Raw genomic sequence first — 19,315 nt, 5'->3', positions numbered from 1 at the left:
GAGAGCACACATCTCCTCCAGACAGTTAAAAGGACAATAGAAATCATAAGGCAACCCCTCCATAATCATTTGATCATTTTTCTGTGTGAAAACAGGTCTCTTGTTCTGAAGTCGCACCGAGGTCCCAGCTCCATCACCATTTGAGATTGAACAAGCTCTGGTGAAAGGTAGGAAGAAAAAAAAAACTGCTGCCGGCAGGTCTCTTCATTACATCTTGGAGCTGGATTAGATGAAGTATCCAGGGCATTTCTGACAGAGCTACTCTTCTCAGTCTCGATTTAACCCTGCACGTTCCACTTTCTCTGCATCTGGAAGCCAGCTGCAGCTCTTTGTATACAGTGTGAGAGACTGTTCGAGTCTGATTGGGGTCACAAAAGGGTCTCTCTCACTCAGTATTCAGCTGATTGACCAACTGAGAGGGCACACAAATTTCAGCAGGCAGTGGTTACGAAACTGGGGAAATTTAGTGTTGAAGAGTGCGTTGATCAGCTAGCTGACAAAGAAACGAGTTTCCAAGACAAAGAGATTTACAGGAATTGAGTCATGCTCTAACATACTGTTACAGAAAAATCACAGAGCTCTCTCATCAGCCAGTTACATGAAATTCAGTGCCGGCATTTGAAATGAGGTGAAATTCTTTTAAAAACATGTATTTTAAACTCTTTGGTGTACTTCAAAAGAAAAGAAAAAAAAAAGAAGAAAAAAAAACACGCACACACATGCACTGTGTGCACCAAATTCAAAGATTAAAGAAAGGAAAAGTAAACAAATTGTTCTTTTTGCTAAAAATGGTTTATTGGACAAGGAAGATTACAAATCTGATCCCTCAGTGAGCCTCAACCATCTGATTATACAGGCCAACTCTTAAAAATGAATTACCACATGGAAAATATTACCAACCCGTGAGATGGGGGGGGGGAATAAAATGGTGAAAATGTAGCAAAATACCAAGACTGGCGAGAGAGAGACGAACTTAAAGCACCAAAACCACATGCACAACACAGTTAAAAAGAGAAATGTGTTAGGGCAGAATAAATACACTAAACAAAACAATAATTCCTAGTACTTGAGTGAGGTTAGGGTTGATATCTCAATAATAGCAATTAATGTTGATCTGTTTTGCAGACATTTCTTGACCTACTGGACCATTTCAGGCTCACAATACAACAGGTGTGTGTGTCCTAATTCAAACAAGACATTGTGCGAGTTAACTTTCTGAGGACCAAGGCACTCGACTTTTAACTTCCAAATACGTGCGTACATCAAATTCTGAGCAGCTGCCACAGCCACTCGCACACATACAGTACGAGGCCACTCGTTCAGGGTTCAGAAGTGCGAGACGTGGGCTCTGGCAGGTGCACGGAGATTTGAAATTTGGACATCACAAATACTCAACATTCACTCCTGCATACTGAAGTACTGGTCAACAGCACTTTCCATACAGGTCCTTACGAGTCTTTTTTGATCTTTATGTGTTAACACGATACCTTTAGAGGAAAAACACAAAACATCAGCTTTGAAATCATTTTTTTCTGTTCGTTCTCTTGAAATGCCAACTCTTCAGTCTAGCGACCTCTCCTGCTTTATTTCAGTTAGAGTAAGTTTAGTTAAATAAAGCACGTACAGCTAAAACACAAATGTGACCAGGTTCATGACTGACACTGACAGAAGCCAGAGCGAGAGAGAGAGAGTGAGTGAGTGGTCCCCACATTCATCACTTTAAACATCAGTGGAGACCACCGTGTTCCCATGGTTTTTCATCCGAGACTCGACCTTTAGGCCTTCTCCAGTGACTTATAGTATTCTTTCAACACTGCCCAGGCCTTCGGCGCCATGAAGCCGTCGGGAGGGTTCTGTCCCTCACGAGCCATCTTGCGCATGCGTGTGCCCGAGATGAAATCAAAATCTTGACGGCTGCAATGAAAAAAGAAAAATACAGAGTGCGGAGAGAGAGAGAGAGAGAGAGTTTTGAGTAACAGACATATTTCAATCAATGAAAAGATGCTTATCAACAAGGCAACGGAGCCAGCTGCTGTTTTAGAATCGGTAGGATCAAGGAGCGGGCCAGTTAACATTTCTGCAAATCGAAGCGAGGCTCTCATAACACTATTTTATGACACGTTCCACCCACCCTGTGAACTGGGACGTAATCATTTTTGAGTATGAGAATATATTACTAAACTGCATTTCATGTGCTGACCATTTCTCACGGCTACAAATTGCTCTAAAATCCCTCTGTGGCAGGAGAGATAATGTCACAATTCAGCAAGCAGCAGCAGCACGCCATAGCAATGGCGGTTGGAAAGTCCGGCCTGTACAGCTGACTGTCGACCCGTAGACGTTTGATATGTACGTTTGAGGGAGTTTCTGAGTTTTTACTACGCATTGCCGTCTGCCTCGGAATCGTTGTTGTTGCAACCAGTAGGACCCAACTAAAATCTGAATTTCTTTAACTCTGTCATTAATTCAGTAATGTTGCCTGTGAATACATACATTAAAAAAAAAAAAAACCCGTATTTTAAGCTATAGTCCAACAGCACTCGCCGAATGAGTTCACACAATGCTGATTTTGCCCGTCAGTGCCAGATGAATCTCTTTCACTTACACTGTGCAGAGATTTTAAATCCAGTGTCTGGTGAGACATTCCCGCATGTGCCAGATGAATTCATACTGAGCATGCTCAAGCCAAGCCCGCCAACTTCCGGTTTAGCCAGATGCTCATTCAATCGTGCAGCGCTTTTAGAGTTCCCAAATAACTGAATGGAACTAAATCTGATAGTGATACGAGTCATTTGGGTTTTGACACAAAACATTTTATCCACCGTTTTCCATTCGCAACAGTAGCTACAGAGCAGACATTGAGTGTTGCTGTAATTACTCCCATTGGTGGAAGGGGGAGACAAAAGTTCCACACTGCAGGTTTAAGTTTTCATAAGGACAAGAAAAGATGGTCGTCTGCTCCTTGCTTTAGTTTTGTTTTCAATACTTGAAGCAGAATTATGTAAACCGATCTGCTGGACGTCGCTGGAGGGAAATACAGTGAACCCTCGTTTTCCGCGGGGGTTACGTTCCAAATAGAAACCGTGATAGGCGAAATCCGTGAAGTAGTAACCTTTATTTTACAATTGAAATAGATAGAACTGGACATTAAATATATCTACGTTACATATAGTCGTAATGTGATTTCAATGCACGATGCAAATCCGTGAAGCAGCGAGACCGTGAAAGGTGAACCGCGTTATAGCGAGGGTTCACTGTACAACTAAAAGACAAATTGATGGCTGGAGAGTTTTCCCTCCACGCAGACAGATTGTACTTTTTTTTTTGTCCAGAAACTTTTCTCTTTTTTTTTTTTTTTAAATATCTTTCAGACATTCTGACATCTTCTCCCTTCTCTTTTTATGACAGATGGCTTCTCACTGCACAGAGTTCAACTGGATAGAAAAAAAAAAATATGAACAACTATGTGAAGCAAGCAGCCAAAGAGTCGTCATCCAAGCTGAGCGGAGCCCTGGCACAATTCCACCACATCCTCACTATCCTCATCTATACACTACAGTGAGGGATAATCAAGACCGTTTTAAACTCCCTGTTCGCAGATTGAGTTCACATTCAGAGAGTCAAGGAGCAGGCTTTCTAATTGCTATAACATGAGAGAGCACATCCTGTGGCTCTGAAACATTAAGAATCTGTGAAGAAAAAGAAGAGCTTGTGAAGACCCTTGGCAGAAGGTAAATGAGCTCCAGGCCAATTCTTCGGAGAACTTTTTTATACATTGTCAAATCAGAAACAGCTTGCTGTGATCTGAGCCATTAGACTTCAGAAACAGACTGAGGGGCATTGGGATTAAGCTGAGCATCCATATTCCTCCTGAAATCTGGCCAGGCCAGCGTGCTTGGGAGAAAGGAATGCCATAAATCTAACTGAGTGACAGGCTACAGACTGGAAATCCAGTAGTCCTGAATTTGCTCTCTAGCATTAGCCTTAGAAAGATGGATCCAATTTTAATTACACTACAAAAAACACCATGGAATATGGTATCAATACACTTCTTGATTAAATAACATTACATATAAATAAGTAGGTAAAATGCATTTTGCTAGAGGGCGTGACTTACTAACATTGTGAAATGTGTATACAATTTTCTTGAAGACTTTTGAGGTGATTTTTTTTTTTTTTTTAATGTTTTAAATAACTACAAAGCCTATTACAATACAGGCAACTTGAGCCTGTTGATGTTTTATTGTATAATTTGCCTAAAGTTAAGGGTGCTCTGATCAATCAGCCACAAATCATGATTGGCCGATATCAGCTCTAAAAAGTTTGATCGGCGGTCTCCAAAAAGGTGAATCAGAGGAGCCGATCACATGATGTAAAACTCTCTGCGCTCAGCTAAATGTAAAAAGTAATTCATCTGAAAAAGTTGTTATTTTACTTACTATAAAAAAAAATTTAAAAAAAAGGATAGAGAGATATTTCCCAGATGCACTCAAGCCCCACTTACGTGGGCTTCTTTCCGACCTCCCGGCCGCTGGACCGGAGCAGCAGAACGGTGACGCGAGTTAAAGAGGGAACGGCTGTGAGCTACAGAGAAAGTACCACGAGCTGCTCCTTCACGATCTGGATGTTGAATTTCGGGATAAAGATCGGGAACATAGTGGCAGCGACATCGGCGGCAGCTGAACCTCGAGCTTTCGGAGACAGATGCCGCATGAAGCGGACAGGTGTGTTTTTTTTTTTTTTAAAAACAAACAATTTTTTTAGAAGGGCAATAAAAGCCACTTTCCCAGGCACACAGAAGTAACACGAGCCAGCACGCGCAGGTGTAGATAGCAGTAGACTTTTCAGCACAGCTGGGGATTTTATTCATGAGAAGAGGAACAGACGGTCTGCCAGAAATGCAGAGATGCTTGTGTTTATAAAGAAAAAAATGCATTGATGCTGAAGAAGTACGGTTTGAGAGGTATGAACGATAGTAATGGTGTTTAAATGATACTGATCTCTATCCACCCTCTGTCTCTCTGAATAACCTGTTCCCAATAATCAAACCGAGGCTGCTGGGATTTAAGTTTTGTCTCTAAGAGAGACAAAGGAATATGTTACACACGTTACCTGGCAATTAAAAAAAAAACAGCAGCCAATTACTACTGATACTTTATCATCTCTTAATTTTATTGGCCATTGGCCTTGAAAATCCTGATCGGAGCATCCTTACCTAAAGTTGTGACGGAGGTCTTTTATTTATTTTTTTTACATATATTTATACATTTTTACCTTTTGCATTTCATATTTTTGTATTTTGTCTGGATGTTTTTATTATTTTTGCGGAAGTCTTGATGAGTATGCCACACTGCTTTTGTCGACAACAAATTAGAGCGTTGAATGCTCGATTTGAAGACTGATGGTAATAATTTTGGTAATAATATAGATTGAAAATCACTGACATCATTACACAATTGAACCCTATTTGAATGATCAGCCCTCCCTTTTAGACCCACGATTGCTGAACATTTAATCCATCTATAAAGCGGGTGAGATTCAAATGACAACAGAGCTTTTCCTAATGTCCCTTCAAAGCCAAAGACTGCTAAGAAAATACAAAATGTAAATATTTTAACACATACTACTTCTAGCAGCACTCTTACTTTTTCCACAGAAGAACTAAATGTCCCTAAACAACAGTCCACTTTGGACTTAACGTCATAAATATGCATCATGGAAAACAAAGCAAATCTTTTGATTAGTCTGGCCATATTTAGTTTTAACATTCCTGGCTGAGTACAGCTCCAGTTGTATAACCTGACGAAGGAGGCTGCGTCAAACCTGGAGGAAAGGCAAAGAAATTGCATGATTTTTGTTAGTCACCATGTGCAGTGTCCAGACTTAAATTGATGGCAGGTCTCTGTAATTTTGAGGAACATCAAAGCTCATGCTAATCCACAAAACCTTTTAACTCTATAAGATAGAAAAACAACTGCTGTTATTCTTGGCTGGATGTTCACTGCAGATAGAAGAGATGAAATAAAGGAAACGGATGAAAGGGTTTTTTGTAAACAAGACAAGTCTAATGAGGAATTAATTCAGAGAATAGAATTTCTGTTTAGGCCACTCGCTCTAATTGGGCTAAATGGGAGGAATCACTCTGGACTAAATCTACTAATTAACGGAATAATTTAATGTTAGGGAGCACTGCCTGTAAACCAGACCTGTATTTCATGACCATAATAAATAAACCTATAGGGAACTAAATGAGACATGCTTTTAAAAATGGTATTTAACAATACTTACTTTTCAGGGTCATAAAAGTCCATTGCCTTTTTGACCTTGTTGTAAGCAGCGACCTTAAAGGGCACAATCTCAAGGGTGATGAGGCCTGGGGCCATGGTGAGGACCTTGGCTCCATGAGTGGGTTCATACAGGTCCTTTCCCGTGTCAGGGTGGGGCATGCCTGCAGGGTCACGGCCTACAATGTAGAAATTGGCACCGGCCACCATTCGTGCTCTGCAGTGCCACTGAACCTGTGGCCAAGGAGTAAAAAAGAAAAACTGAAGCTACAGAGGACACAGTTCCACATGTCGAGGATTCATAAACAAAGGCAAGAAACCTTTACATTTGTTTTGTTTTGTTTTTGTTTTTTTTTTTTTTTTTTTTTGGGGGGGGGGGTCGGGGGAGGGGGGAATTGAACTATTTTTGTCATGGAAAATCTCGGCAAAACTCAAACTATTATCTAATTATAGTGTTGTGTAAAAGTGCATTAGATTATCTGAAATCCTAAAACATAAAGCTAGTTGCACCGTGACCATTTTCACTTTTTAACAGACGTAAACTATCTCCACATAAGTTCAGCCAGCCTCCAACAAGTGCTCCTCTTAGGAACTTGCATTTATCATAAGCACTGAAGCTCTTTTTCGGTTTCTCATTATCAATAATTGTTAAATCTACACGTTATCCGTGAGAATTACAAACACTACCTCCAGCAGGTTTCGTGTCCATGTAGTTTGTATATTTCAGATATAATCTATGATTTTTAGACTTAAAAAACTGGTAGTTTCAACTCAAGGCACACTTTTAGTGTGTTGCTTAAAAACAATGTGTAATTGTGAACGCTGGAGATGGAGTCCTGTGATTTGATTGGCATGGAGAATAAGAGTATACATGTTTTTAATGGGTACACCAGAGCAAAGAGATAATACTAATGCTGTGACAGCACCTGGCTCTCTAAACCTCCCATTCAGAATTACAGACCGGATAAATTCAATACTTGGCCCCGATCATTTGTGCCATAGCATTATCATAAGTGAATGATTAAAAGATTCCCAGCTACGCTCAATCACACGGAGAGGTTTGTGTTGCATTGACGCGTAGTGCCTCAAGACAATTCTAAATTTAATTTCCGGCCATTTTTTCCCTCTCGAAGTATGCGATGGTCGTCTTTCCTGTGCGTCTGTTATCAGTCTTCAGTGCTGCAGGCACATTTTTTGTTCTGTCACTTTTGATGAAAACATGACGCCTTTATTTAACAAAAACCTCAAACGTGCAACTGGAGAAATACAAAATACAACATTCTTGATCATCCATACCTCAGTCGGCCCTGCGTACATCATGGGCGAGGGAAAAATAGCAACAATGGTAGAGTCTGGCTTCAGGATGCCCTCTTCCAGCACCGCAGCGTGCTGCTTCATTCTCCAAGGCAGCGGCACGTCGTCGTCTTTGGTCCAACCTCCCAGTGGGTGGAGCAGCAGAACAGGCCGACGGTAGCCTCGCTCGATGAGACGCTTGTGGGTGTCCTGCATCAGGAGAGCGTGGCCGTTGTGGACTGGGTTACGGAGCTGGAAGGCAAATACGGCATCTATATAGAGAGGAAGAAAGGTTTGTTGAACTGCGACTGAAGACGTCTGTACAAGACAAACAAAAGGCCAAATTGTACTTAGAGATAATCAAGCTGCTAAGTGCCTAACCTCTGGAACCACATACAATCTGTGTCTGGTTGGTGAAGGGTTAAATCACACCATAGCCTTTTCTCTTATGAACTACTGTGACCCTTTATTTCTTTACCAGAATCTAAACAAAGAATGAAAGTGAAAAATAGAATGAATAAAAAGTTTAAAAAAAAAAAAAAAAAGTGGTGGACTACCCAAAGTCCTCTTCTTTAAAAAAAAAAAAAAATATATATATATATATTATTTTTTTTACAGCCGTGTGTTTATCATCTTTCCTTGATTCAGGATTTCATCACCGTTTTTAACTCGAAACAAAAATTTAAGTAAACTAATACCATCTGGACTTGTCCTCATACCTGCATTCATTTCTTTAAACTTCTGTTTGAGGTCAGTGGGTGTCAGTCGGTACTGGTCGAGTCCGTCATTCCAATAGATCCTGTCCAGAACCTGCAGGTCTCCACCAACCAGCCAGTCCCCACTTTCCATCACCATCTGAAATTGGAGCCACAATGATCATGACAGTGAACACAACTCAAACATTATCCAGACTTAAGACACTGTGGTCCTTAAAACCTTCACTGTGCTGGAAGCAGGCCAGCGGAAATTCTAATAAAACTTCCACGTTATTACCCCATGACAACAGGGACACCGCAGCATAAATCAAAGTCTTGATGTGTCGTTAAAAGAGCCAACAAAACTCTGGTATGCTTGCCCTTCTGCATTTGGTCAGGACTGCAACCTTAATTTCAACAACAGCGCTATGACAAAATCAGATTGTATTCCACAATGAGACCTGGTGATGAGCTCATGACCACACTGGAGAGAAATTTTCCCCTCATGAGAGTCATCCAACAATGTCACTAAAGTGCTCAGGAGTCAGGCAAAGGCTGCTATTGTTTCAGGCAACATCTTTCGCCTGCCTCCTGTGGCACTTATGAGACCGTCGCTGGAGTTACTGAAAACACTGGTCTGTGTGATGTTAGCGTGATACAAAGTGACAAATTTCTACAGACTAGGCTGGAGAAGAAGCAGAGCTGCAGCAGTGAGACTCAAGACAACTCAGAAAAGGCCACAAATAAAACGAGAAAAATTTGGGACTTGATAAATTACATGTCAACATCAACAAAGCAAGTGATGGGGATGAAGTTTCCTTTTGTGCCTGTGAATGCTCTTTGATTTTTGTTAAATCTGGCAAACTACACATACAAATCTGGAAGTTGTCATCAGCAGAGGCGTCTACGAGATGTGATCAAGAACCCCCTGGAGGCTTCGTTCATTTAAGAAGCATTCCGGGTCATGTTGTGATTTGTTTTTCACAATGCAATGCATCCAACTTATCCACTGCTGGCCTGATTAAACTCATGAAAGATGCTCAATAGTCTTATTCTTTGGACAGATTAACAGCGAAGGCAATTCCCAATCGGTTTTCCTCAAGGAAGTGAACAGAAAGTGTAGTGTCTACATGGATAAATCAGAGGAGGAGGCCTGCCGGGTCACATGTGTTAGGTTTAACCATTTAAAGTGCCCCATGACTTCACGTGAAAAGGGGCCTCGCCAAATAAACAGCCACTACACCATGGCTTCCGGTGAAGGGGGCTCCTGTCTGACTGACAGGCAGGTAAACAGGAAAAAGTGGATTAACTACATGTTATGTGGAGCAGGTTGTTTCTGTCTGAAGGAGACGGGATACAAACGTTGCAGCTATCAGTACCGACCGAGGTGTGCTGACAGACTGGCTCCGGAGCAGTAAGCTAAACATACACTGATGTATACATACGCACACTCTTTAATGAGTGGGACCTTAATCAGAGCAGGCTGAACACACACGTCAGGTTAGAGTGGATAAAGAATGGCAGTTGGGTAAATACAGAGCCCACGGCATGTTTAAAGGTAGCACTGAGGCATCACATGTTGACACTGAAGATTCATGGTACCAATTTATGAAACTTGCAACTTCCAATGCGTCTTAAACCACACTATTGAGCCAGACTTACATCATAAACAGGGTGAGACAAACAAAAAAAGATATTCACTAAAATTTAAAATGACTGCCAATTGTGCCGAAACATCGAGACAGCTGTTGTCTGGAGCTCAACTTCTCTGCCCAGAATGTTTTGCATCCAAGTGCTTTAAAAACAGCCAGTGAGGTTTACAGTAAGTCTGCCCCCAGAGAGTGAAATCACGAGACACCATGTGGGGGAGTATTAGTTTGGTTTTGAACCTTTGTTACAAGTGGTGATGAACTGCACACATACTGAAAACACTGACAATATGAAATTGGCCTTACATGCGTCTTTTAAAAGAAACTTTGCAGTATAAGTTCACACAGATGGGATTACAAAAAGGCAAAGCGACAACTATCTTTATCAGTAACGCCAGACAGTTCCGTTCTTTTCCAGCAACGAGCCAATGCCACTTTCCCGCAGGTTGCGTAGGATCATTTCAGGACATTATCTCACCACAGAGTCTACCTGAGCCCCATGGCAGTGGATAAGAGACAGATGGAAACGATTCCTGGGTATATTTGGAGAGAACTTGAGAGAGCGGAAAGGTGGAAGCTGGCAGCAGAGCGGTACAATCTCAAACACATTTTGGTGGAGGCTGAGCAAGAGACTCTGCATCCAAATATAACACCTGCAAAAGGAGGGCGGACCAAAAAGATCAAGTGATTACATTCGGCATCCAGACAGACTGTGAGAAAAGCATCTCTCCTACTCCACCAATTCATTCTTTCCATAAGCAAAGTGAAAAGGCCAGCTGGGATCTGTGTCCTATCAGTGCCGAATCCAGGGAGGCTGCTTGCTTTCACATGGACAGTGTTTATCACATCTTACTCTGAGACAGACGGTCTGGAGCTCTGCAGATGCTATTCAGTACTTTGGCCAAGGTTAAGCTTCTAAAACATTTCTGACATATTAGCCCATGTTGTAAACTCAGTTATCACAGAAGGACAGAATAAAATAAATTCCCAGTAATAGCAATTTCTATTTGAATAAGCCGAGATCCAGCTTTGGATTTGAGCCTTTTCTCAGGAAACATGCTGCATTTGCACTAAATGTTGCGTGTACATTGTGGACACATAGGTACAACTTACTTAGGGCTGCATGATGTAGAAAATGTCTACTTAATGGAAATCAAGATATGACAAAGTTTAAATGGAACATAGATGTAAATCACCGTCTCTGACTAATAACAGTCCCATTAAGTGCGATGTGAATGTGGCCCAGCAGCAGTTGAAAAAAATGACATTAACAAACCTCAACGTAATCTGAGCCATCGGATCTCAATGTGTCTTTGGTGCATTCACACCTGTACTTAGAGCTGTCCAGTTGTGGTCAGATCAACCAAGACATTTCAATGTCAAGTGTGAACATGGCCTCACTATAGTCAGCTCGCTGCTGATATTGTATTCAATCCAGAGTACACATTTTAAGAAAGGGATAGCCTGCGTGACATCTGTTTGTGTTAGCTGACGGGTTATTACTTCTGGCTGCGAAACGTGAAAAGTGAAAGTCCAGAGAACAGAGTGTGGATTTGAATTTATTCAGTCTGTGCCCGCTGGGTAGGTGTAGCTAATGTGAGCAAGCCAGCTGTCTGTGGATATCCGGCTCATGTCTTGTCAACACAAACAATGAATTATTGGTCAAACTTGCAATTTTTGCATTAACATTACTGTTTGAAATAGCGTTTATTTTTCTCATTTTACATTGAATCAAACACCAGTGTTTCTAACTGGTTGACTGTGAAAGAGATTGAGGTTTAAAGATACATTTTGAGAATCATTTTTAACATCAAGAATTTAATCAAATCAGTTCTGGCTACGCATATATCAGACAATATATTAATCCGTCTCCTGTGGAGACTGTAGCTAGAGTTACTGAAAACACTGGTCTGGGTGATGTTAGCGTGATAGAAGATGACAATTTCCCAGAGACGAGGTAGTAAAAGAAGCACAGCTCTGGCGCTGAAACTGAGAAAACCATAAAAAAAAATAAAAAAAAAGACCACAAATGAAACCGAAAAGTTCAAGCTGATTTAAAAAAATAAAAAAAGATTCTATCCACGTTACTCTTTTATTGACTCATAATGTTATCATGTGGATAATTTTTTGATGTGTATACTTTACAAACACTCAGTTTGATCTGGCAAACTATGCCTAAAAATCAGAATGTAGCCAGCAGCTCAGGTGATGTGATCAATTATGAATTGGCTCCGCTTTAAGCCGTTTTCCACGCTACAATCAATCACTACAATCAATCCAACCTGTCCACTGCCAGCCTGACAACAGTCATGAAAGATGCTCAACAGTTGTATTCTGAGGTCAGATCAGCACAAAAAGTCACAATATATCCTCCAAACAGAATTAAATGGAAAATATAATGTCTACATGGATATGTCAAAGGAGGAGGCCCACATGTACGCATGCGCTAAGTTTAATCAACAGAAGTGCCCCCACGATTTCACATGCGAAAAGAGACCCAGAAAAATAAACAGCCGCTTTAGATGAATTTATCTTTAGAGGATAAATACCATGAATACCCTGAATGCATCCGTCATCTCAGGCACTGACCTTGATGTACGGGTGGTCCTTGCAGGTGGTGCCCCACTGCCGAGCGCAGCGCTCTTCTTTTCGGTGTTCGTAAAACTCGGGGTTACGGAGGATGGCCACTCGTCTGCCCTCGTAAACCAGGGCTATAGCTGTCACACCATCCAAACGCTCTTTATCTGCAGTTGACACTGGCAGCACCACAGGCACCGAGAGGTTGATTACGCCACCTATGGGCCAAGAAGGTGCGTTGTGAAAAGATTGAAAATACTACAATGGTGCAACTAGCATTAATCTAATGAATATCGTCATTGTGCCAACATTGGCCGAGAAGAAGATGACTGTGATCGTGTTAACTTCACATGACCTATTTCCTTTTTTCTTTTTTTTTTAATTATTTTAAATCAGCTTTCAAATTAAAAGATGCACTCAAAGATCTGTTAAATTTGAAGAATATACGTGTGGTGCATTCTGGTGAGAAACCAGAAAGTATTCAGACCCCTCGACTGTGTGCACACTCTGTTACAGATTTAATTTCGAAATGAAAAAGAAAACGTAACTTTGACCATCTATCTAAACTCGACCGATACTGAACAAGTGAAAACATCTTTAGGAATGGAAAAATAAATCTATCATGCTTTTTGTATGGAGTTTGCATGCTCTCCCTGTATCTGCGTACATGGTCACTAATGACAATTTATAACTATATAAAAAGGTCTACATAACATACTTTCTGAATCCACTGCAAAGATCAGTTTTGCAATACAGAGATCTAATATCAGACAACATACAAAAGGCAGGTTAAAGATGAGGTATGTGCAACAAAACAGCTCAACCATTCTTGTAAAGTATCATGTCGTAAAACCTTGAGGCTAAATGTGGAGTATACGGCTAAACCACAGGCTACAGTGACTCTTCAAGGCTGCAATTTAAGAAGTTCAAAAAGAAAAGTCCTTTTACGCTAACCCTGGTGCATGACCTTTTCTCATTTCATGATTTGATTGGCGTCACGACAGCGTTCTTTTGTTAAATTCTTTCTGCCTTCCAGGTTGATGAAAACGTTGAGACCAGCACGCTTTTCACGTCACATCAGATCAAATACTGAGGAGAAAGGAGGGGACGCCGCCTACTCCGGGACCCCCGTCTGGTCCCTCTGTCACAGTGGACCACTTACAGCTGGTTCCAATAAAATGTGCACACACAACTTCTAAATCCCCAAAGAGGGAGACATAATCTTGAATTTGGACTTCTGTTTATTTTTGCGGACTATTTGATTATTAAAACGTGCAGTTTTATGCTTCTGACCAGTTTCAGCATTATAGTGTGTGTGCAGTCAATCCTTTTACTGTCAAATTACTGGGAGAAAGTGAAAATGAACACATGGCAGTGTGTGGTGTTAATCAATCCAAAAGTTTCTTTGCCTTCGTTCCTCCCCCCTCGGGGCCAACAGACAAAAATCAGACAGGAATATAAATACAAATATATAGATTTAAAAAGTCATGACTCACTTTCCTAATTTGTGAGATTCAGATTGTTTAATCTTTTAGTGGTTGTATATACCTGTCAAAATGTAAAAATTGAATATAAATTATGTTAATCTACGCTGTACTTCATTTTTGTGCGTGTTTATCTCACTGAATATTTGGCACCACAACACAGAACTGAGGATATTGCACAAGTAGTCACATGTGCAATACATGCAAATAAAAAAAACATTTTGAATATCAAACAATACATGAGAAAGTATTGTAATTACACCTAGTATAATACTCATTCTCAAAACCCTGCCGAAGGGTTGAAATCCTGAGTGCTCGGTGCAAATTGAACATATAAGTATTCTTAAAAATCTGCATATAGATCAATCTTACATCAGATTTTATGTCATTAAGCCACAGTGGTTAAGTTGTGGATCACCGCTATAATGGAACACAAGAAATGCTTTTTCAAGTCTCTCAGCACATCCAACAGTACACAGTAAGTATTGCAGCTTGCAGAAACACGTGCATGGAGGATTTGTTCAACTAGTTTAAGGCTCCATTTAGTCAAAGGGCTCAATTGTTTTAATTTAAATAATGAAAAAGTGGGATGATAAAAGTGGCAGCTCAACAGATTTAATTAACACAAAACTAAAATGTTAAAACCATAAGAGAATTTTGAATTAACCCTTTGGCCAAAACACAATCTAATAAAAAATGGTTGATCAGCTGAACATCGAAGGAATCACATTGCATAAAATGTGAACCAGAACTTACTCATACTGTAGTGATGGAAGCACCAGAACATGATGTACCAATGCAACAAGTAGACTTGAATATTGATAAATACACAATTGCAAAAAAAAAAATAGTAGATGACTCTCTGTTGCGACATTATATTTTGTGAGCACTCAGCTGTAATGAATGCCTTTTCTTTTACAGAGAAATGTTTGGACTTTCTATCCTGTGAAAACAGTGACTTTAAACAACATCTTACCATCCAGCAGACAGTCAAAGTGAAGACACTGCAGAAACTCTCTCTCTCTCATGAAGCCATTCAGAGGAGTGGCCCAGCCTTCAGCCAGCACCTGCACCCACTGCATGTCCACCTGACGTTGACACAAACAGTGGGTGACATTTTGTCCAACAATGTTTCATATACGGCATCCAAATAAACAGGATATAAAATGTTTTTATCAGTGGACGACTAATAAGTACTACCAGTTATAAGTTATATGCATCGTATACGAAGATTATTAATAGTTATTTAGTTTCATTTATTAAAATGAGAAAAGACAATCCCAATCACCTTCCCAATCTGTACAGCAGGAAGAGTCTCAGCGTCAGCCTTAGCCAGGTCCAGTTTATTCTCCTGAACGTACAGCTCCTTCACTTCATACGAAGCATCGACAGGAACTATATCCTGCAGCATTAAACATCACAATGTCACATTAGTTACAAAAAAAAAAAAAAAAGTGATAAAAATGTAGATGCAGTGGCATCAATATCCATAAAAATATGATACTTCCCTGCCACCTAGTGGCCATAAGAAAAATGACAGGAGTTTTATGTATCAAGTGAGAACTTCAAGACTCTACGTTTACCTTTAAAGGTGGCGTTAAGGCTAAAAAACTGAAAAAAAAAAAAAAAAAAAAACAAAGGTAGGCGCAGGATATTTCTTCCCCTCACCCTCTCCTGAAGCAGGTCAATCAGCTGTTGTATACACTCATTCACATTGCAGGAGTCGGTCTTCAGCACCAGTTCTGGAGCCTCCGGCTTCTCATACTCAGAGTCAATGCCAGTGAAACCTGATAAAGCAGAGAATTTAAAGCAGAGTTAGCTCTGTTATGTTGACAATATTCAACTCATCAGCAACCTTTTCAGTAGAGTCTATCTTTCCATTTCTCTCTTTGGTTTTCATTATTGAATAGATGTGAAATGAACACTAGGAAATACACAGAAAGTCTCCAGTTACAATGTTTGTAAAGAAATGTGACAGATTTTCAACCAGTTCTGGTGTAAATACAAAAATAAGAATGCGGATACAGAAAATGTTTTAGGCAAAGCCATTTACTGTATCTGTATTAGACCCCTACTACACAAGAGCTACCAAAGAGCAAACAGACAGAGGCCAATCTGCTCTTCAGAGATGACACGATAAATTCAAGATACTGTGTCAAGATCTCCCCACTGCAAAACAAAAATAACTACGTGCTGCACCAGTGTGATAAGAGACACTTGCTCTGACAGTGATGTGGAAAACTGAATTGCCGCAGTCATTTGAAATGATAATCCTGAGTAATTACAGAAACCAAAGTCACTATTTTCTGCTTAGTAACAAAACATCAAATGACCAAACCTCTTTAGCTCTTAAAGTATAGAAAACTGTGCACCATTGACACATTCATTTATCTGTTTATCTAGTGCGAAAGTTGTTATCACATACTGAACATGGACTCCCAGTCTTGTATCGATTCTGCACTGCACATAAAGAGAACTAAATCATACTCCACCTCTTATCTCCCCAGCTCTGGCTCTCTTGTAGAGCCCCTTCACGTCCCTCTGCTCACATACGTCCAGAGGGGCATCCACAAAAACCTCAAAGAAAGGCAGCCCTGCGGCCTCATGGATCTTCCTGGCATTGAGGCGATCCTGATAGGCATAAACAATATGCAAAACAAAGTATAAACATGATTTTAGACAAACATTTCGTGAAAAATAGCACATGGTTAAGGCTACATCAGGTGTGTTTTTTTCCTGCTGTAAGAGGACATCACAATGTAAAAGTAAGTTGGGTTATATTTAGAAAACGCAGCTCAGAATTGGCCTCCAATAATGGTTGGTAAAGGCATTATTTTTTTTACGTGATTAAAAATCCACATTTGTAAAATCACTTTTTGAAATAACTCAACAACAAAATTACTGAGACAGAAATAATTTTAAGTACATGTGATAACATAAAATCTTACCTTCAAAAGCTGTATTTTTTCATATTAAAACACAACTTATTGTTGGGGCTGACGTCATTAAATTCAGCAGGTTAATGATGACCAAAAGTGACATGATTAAAAATGTGATCATAGTCAATATCAACTGTGGCATTCACAAAAAAACGGTCGGGATTTTTACAATGCTGTAAAGCACGAGTCTGATAATGCTAATTTCCTTTCAGCCTAGACTAAACCTGCTCACAAAGGGTCAGACTTTGTTTACTTATGGGTCAATAAAACCTAAAAAAAAAAACAGAGTGAGAGACAAATTTAGGTGAAGTATCAGTTAGGCTTCGCCACATTCATCGCATGTCGTCATTTCTCTCATTCAAATGCTGGTGTTGGAGAGTGACACTCACCCGGCTGTAGGGAGAGATGAAACTGGCAATGCAGACCAGCCCCGCATCAGCAAAAAGCCGGGCCACCTCAGCAATGCGTCTGATGTTCTCCTCACGGTCCTCTGGGCTGAAACCCAGGTTTTTGTTCAGCCCCTGACGGATGTTGTCCCCGTCCAGGGAGTAGCAAGGGATACCGTGACAAACGAGGTACTCCTCCAAAGCCATGCTCACTGTGGTCTTCCCTGCACCGGATAAACCTTTACATGAGGGAAGAACACGGGGGTTATGAAAAAATTGGGAAACCACGGGTTTATTGAGGCCACCCTAAAATGTAACATCTCGTGTCCTACCAGTTAGCCAAACGGTGCATCCTCTGAATCCTCCTCTTGTGCCCACAACCTGCCCACGCTTGTTTCGGCTTACATGATGAGCTTGATAGGTGACATTAGTTGCACGTTGCATTCCCTGAAATAACACAGATTTTGTGTCAGTTCAACCTGCTTGCAGCCCAATAATACAAGTTTATGCAAATAAAATGAGGTCTTAACAAGTTTAAGTTCATCACATAAAAAAAGTGTCATCAAGGTGGCCTTAAAATATGATTTCAGACATTTGTAGCTGTTCTACATTATGACAAGACCTCGAAACATATATGTAGAGCTGCAGGTATAATTATTTACATTATCTGTTAATGTTGCCATTATAATGTAAATGAGCCCTTTTAACACAGGTCAAGTCGATGAATTCAAAGTTCTTGTTTTCTCCAACCAGTAAATCACAACCCCAAAACATTTAGTTTACCAATACACATGACAGACGGGCTTCAAATCCTAACATTTGAGAATGCTGGTCTTTTTGCAAGAAAAACTATTGATATCAATTTAATTCAATTCAGTTTTATCTATAGTGATGGAGCATAGTCCCATTACACTTTAAAACACTATAAACAACAACTAAATGTGGGAAATAATAATAATAATAACAATTAAAAAAAAAAAAGTGAACTAGAACGAAGAACAACGTCTTTAAATACCAATGACAAAACAAAAAAAGTGTACAACACAGGAAATGAGTTAAAAATATCAATACAAATAAAAGGTCAGTGTTAAAGTGTTGGAACAACATGCAGTAGTGGCCAATGCCTGGGAAAGCAATGGACAGCATAACAAGGGGAAGGTTACAAAAAAAAAACAAGTAACACAATGCTGTCGCTATTTATTTAGGCTCTGTGTGTGTGTGTGTGTGTGTGTGTGTGTGTGTGTGTGTGTGTGTGTGTGTGTGTGTGTGTGTGTGTGTGTGTGTCTGAATTGTGAATTGTAGAAGACCATTGAAAATACTGCAGCGCAGAGAGTTTAACCAACAATCAATCAAAAAAAAAAAAAAAAAAGCTGTGCACTTATCAACAGGTGTACCTCTGAGCACGGCAGCTTTTCCAAGCAGTATTTTTTTTTTTTTTTTTGCTGAAAGGATCTGGTGAAACAATCTTGCGTTTCACGTCATCACAGCAGGGAGGACATCGACCAAATTAGTTCAAGCTTCCGCGCTAGCGGTGCGCTCTCGTTCAGCCTCGCTCCCGCTAGCATCCACCGCTTTAAATGGATAGCCGGTGCAGCTAAATGTGAACTGTGCTAATTACCCAGCTGTGCTGCAGGCCCCCCCCGGGGCGGTTCGCTCATGAGCAGCCGGTTTAGAGGAGGTGGTCGGACGTGACGGCGCGTCGTGTTGGATTAGCGTAACTCGGCAGCAGATTGAAAACTCACCCAGCTCTCGGCGGCGTTGCTTAGCTTCTGTTTCTTGTGGGAGTTACCATGTGTCTCCATGGGCGGCGGCAGTCAGCGGCTTCGTTCAACCGGCTACCTCGTAAAAAAAAAAACAACAACAACCAAAAAAACAACACAAATAAAACGACCGACCGACGGGCCTCTTTGTTTACCAGCACAGGTATCTCTTGTTTTGTTTTTTTTGTTTGCCAAAGTAGGGTCCAGTGGATGGAGGAGCCCGGAGTAAGAGGAGCCTGGTTGGCACA

At 40.5% G+C, this 19,315-nt stretch overlaps 1 protein-coding gene across 1 annotated transcript; it reads right to left on the bottom strand.

Moving 5' to 3' along the window:
• Nucleotides 1-600: 600 nt before the first annotated feature.
• On the bottom strand, nucleotides 601-19,314 carry papss1 (3'-phosphoadenosine 5'-phosphosulfate synthase 1). Its single transcript, XM_069689359.1, has 12 exons — nucleotides 19,050-19,314; nucleotides 17,640-17,754; nucleotides 17,311-17,546; nucleotides 16,475-16,613; nucleotides 15,651-15,769; nucleotides 15,271-15,384; nucleotides 14,959-15,070; nucleotides 12,511-12,716; nucleotides 8,297-8,432; nucleotides 7,581-7,849; nucleotides 6,289-6,518; nucleotides 601-1,914 (listed from the first exon to the last, which is right to left on the bottom strand). The coding sequence occupies exons 1-12, from the start codon at nucleotides 19,107-19,109 to the stop codon at nucleotides 1,776-1,778; spliced, it is 1,875 nt and encodes a 624-aa protein (XP_069545460.1). The 5' UTR covers nucleotides 19,110-19,314; the 3' UTR covers nucleotides 601-1,775.
• Between the last annotated feature and the right edge of the window lies 1 nt (nucleotide 19,315).

Source organism: Brachyistius frenatus, unplaced genomic scaffold (genome assembly GCF_029030835.1).
Source record: "Brachyistius frenatus isolate BFR_SWC_R1_liver_20210118 unplaced genomic scaffold, ASM2903083v1 Contig_7, whole genome shotgun sequence".
Classification (NCBI taxonomy): Eukaryota; Metazoa; Chordata; class Actinopteri; family Embiotocidae; genus Brachyistius; species Brachyistius frenatus.
Note: the sequence above shows the minus strand (reverse complement) of the source record. Positions and strands in the feature narration are given on the sequence as shown.

Bases quoted from the DNA above. Each gene is read 5' to 3' on its own strand.
- papss1 (XM_069689359.1), bottom strand. From the start codon at position 19,109: ATGGAGACACATGGTAACTCCCACAAGAAACAGAAGCTAAGCAACGCC. The intron at 15,770-16,474 runs GTGGAGTATGAT...CTGCTTTATCAG, and splicing joins CAGAGCTGGGGAGATAAGAG to GTTTCACTGGCATTGACTCT. The intron at 12,717-14,958 runs GTAAGATGTTGT...CTTGGCCCATAG, and splicing joins CTTTGACTGTCTGCTGGATG to GTGGCGTAATCAACCTCTCG.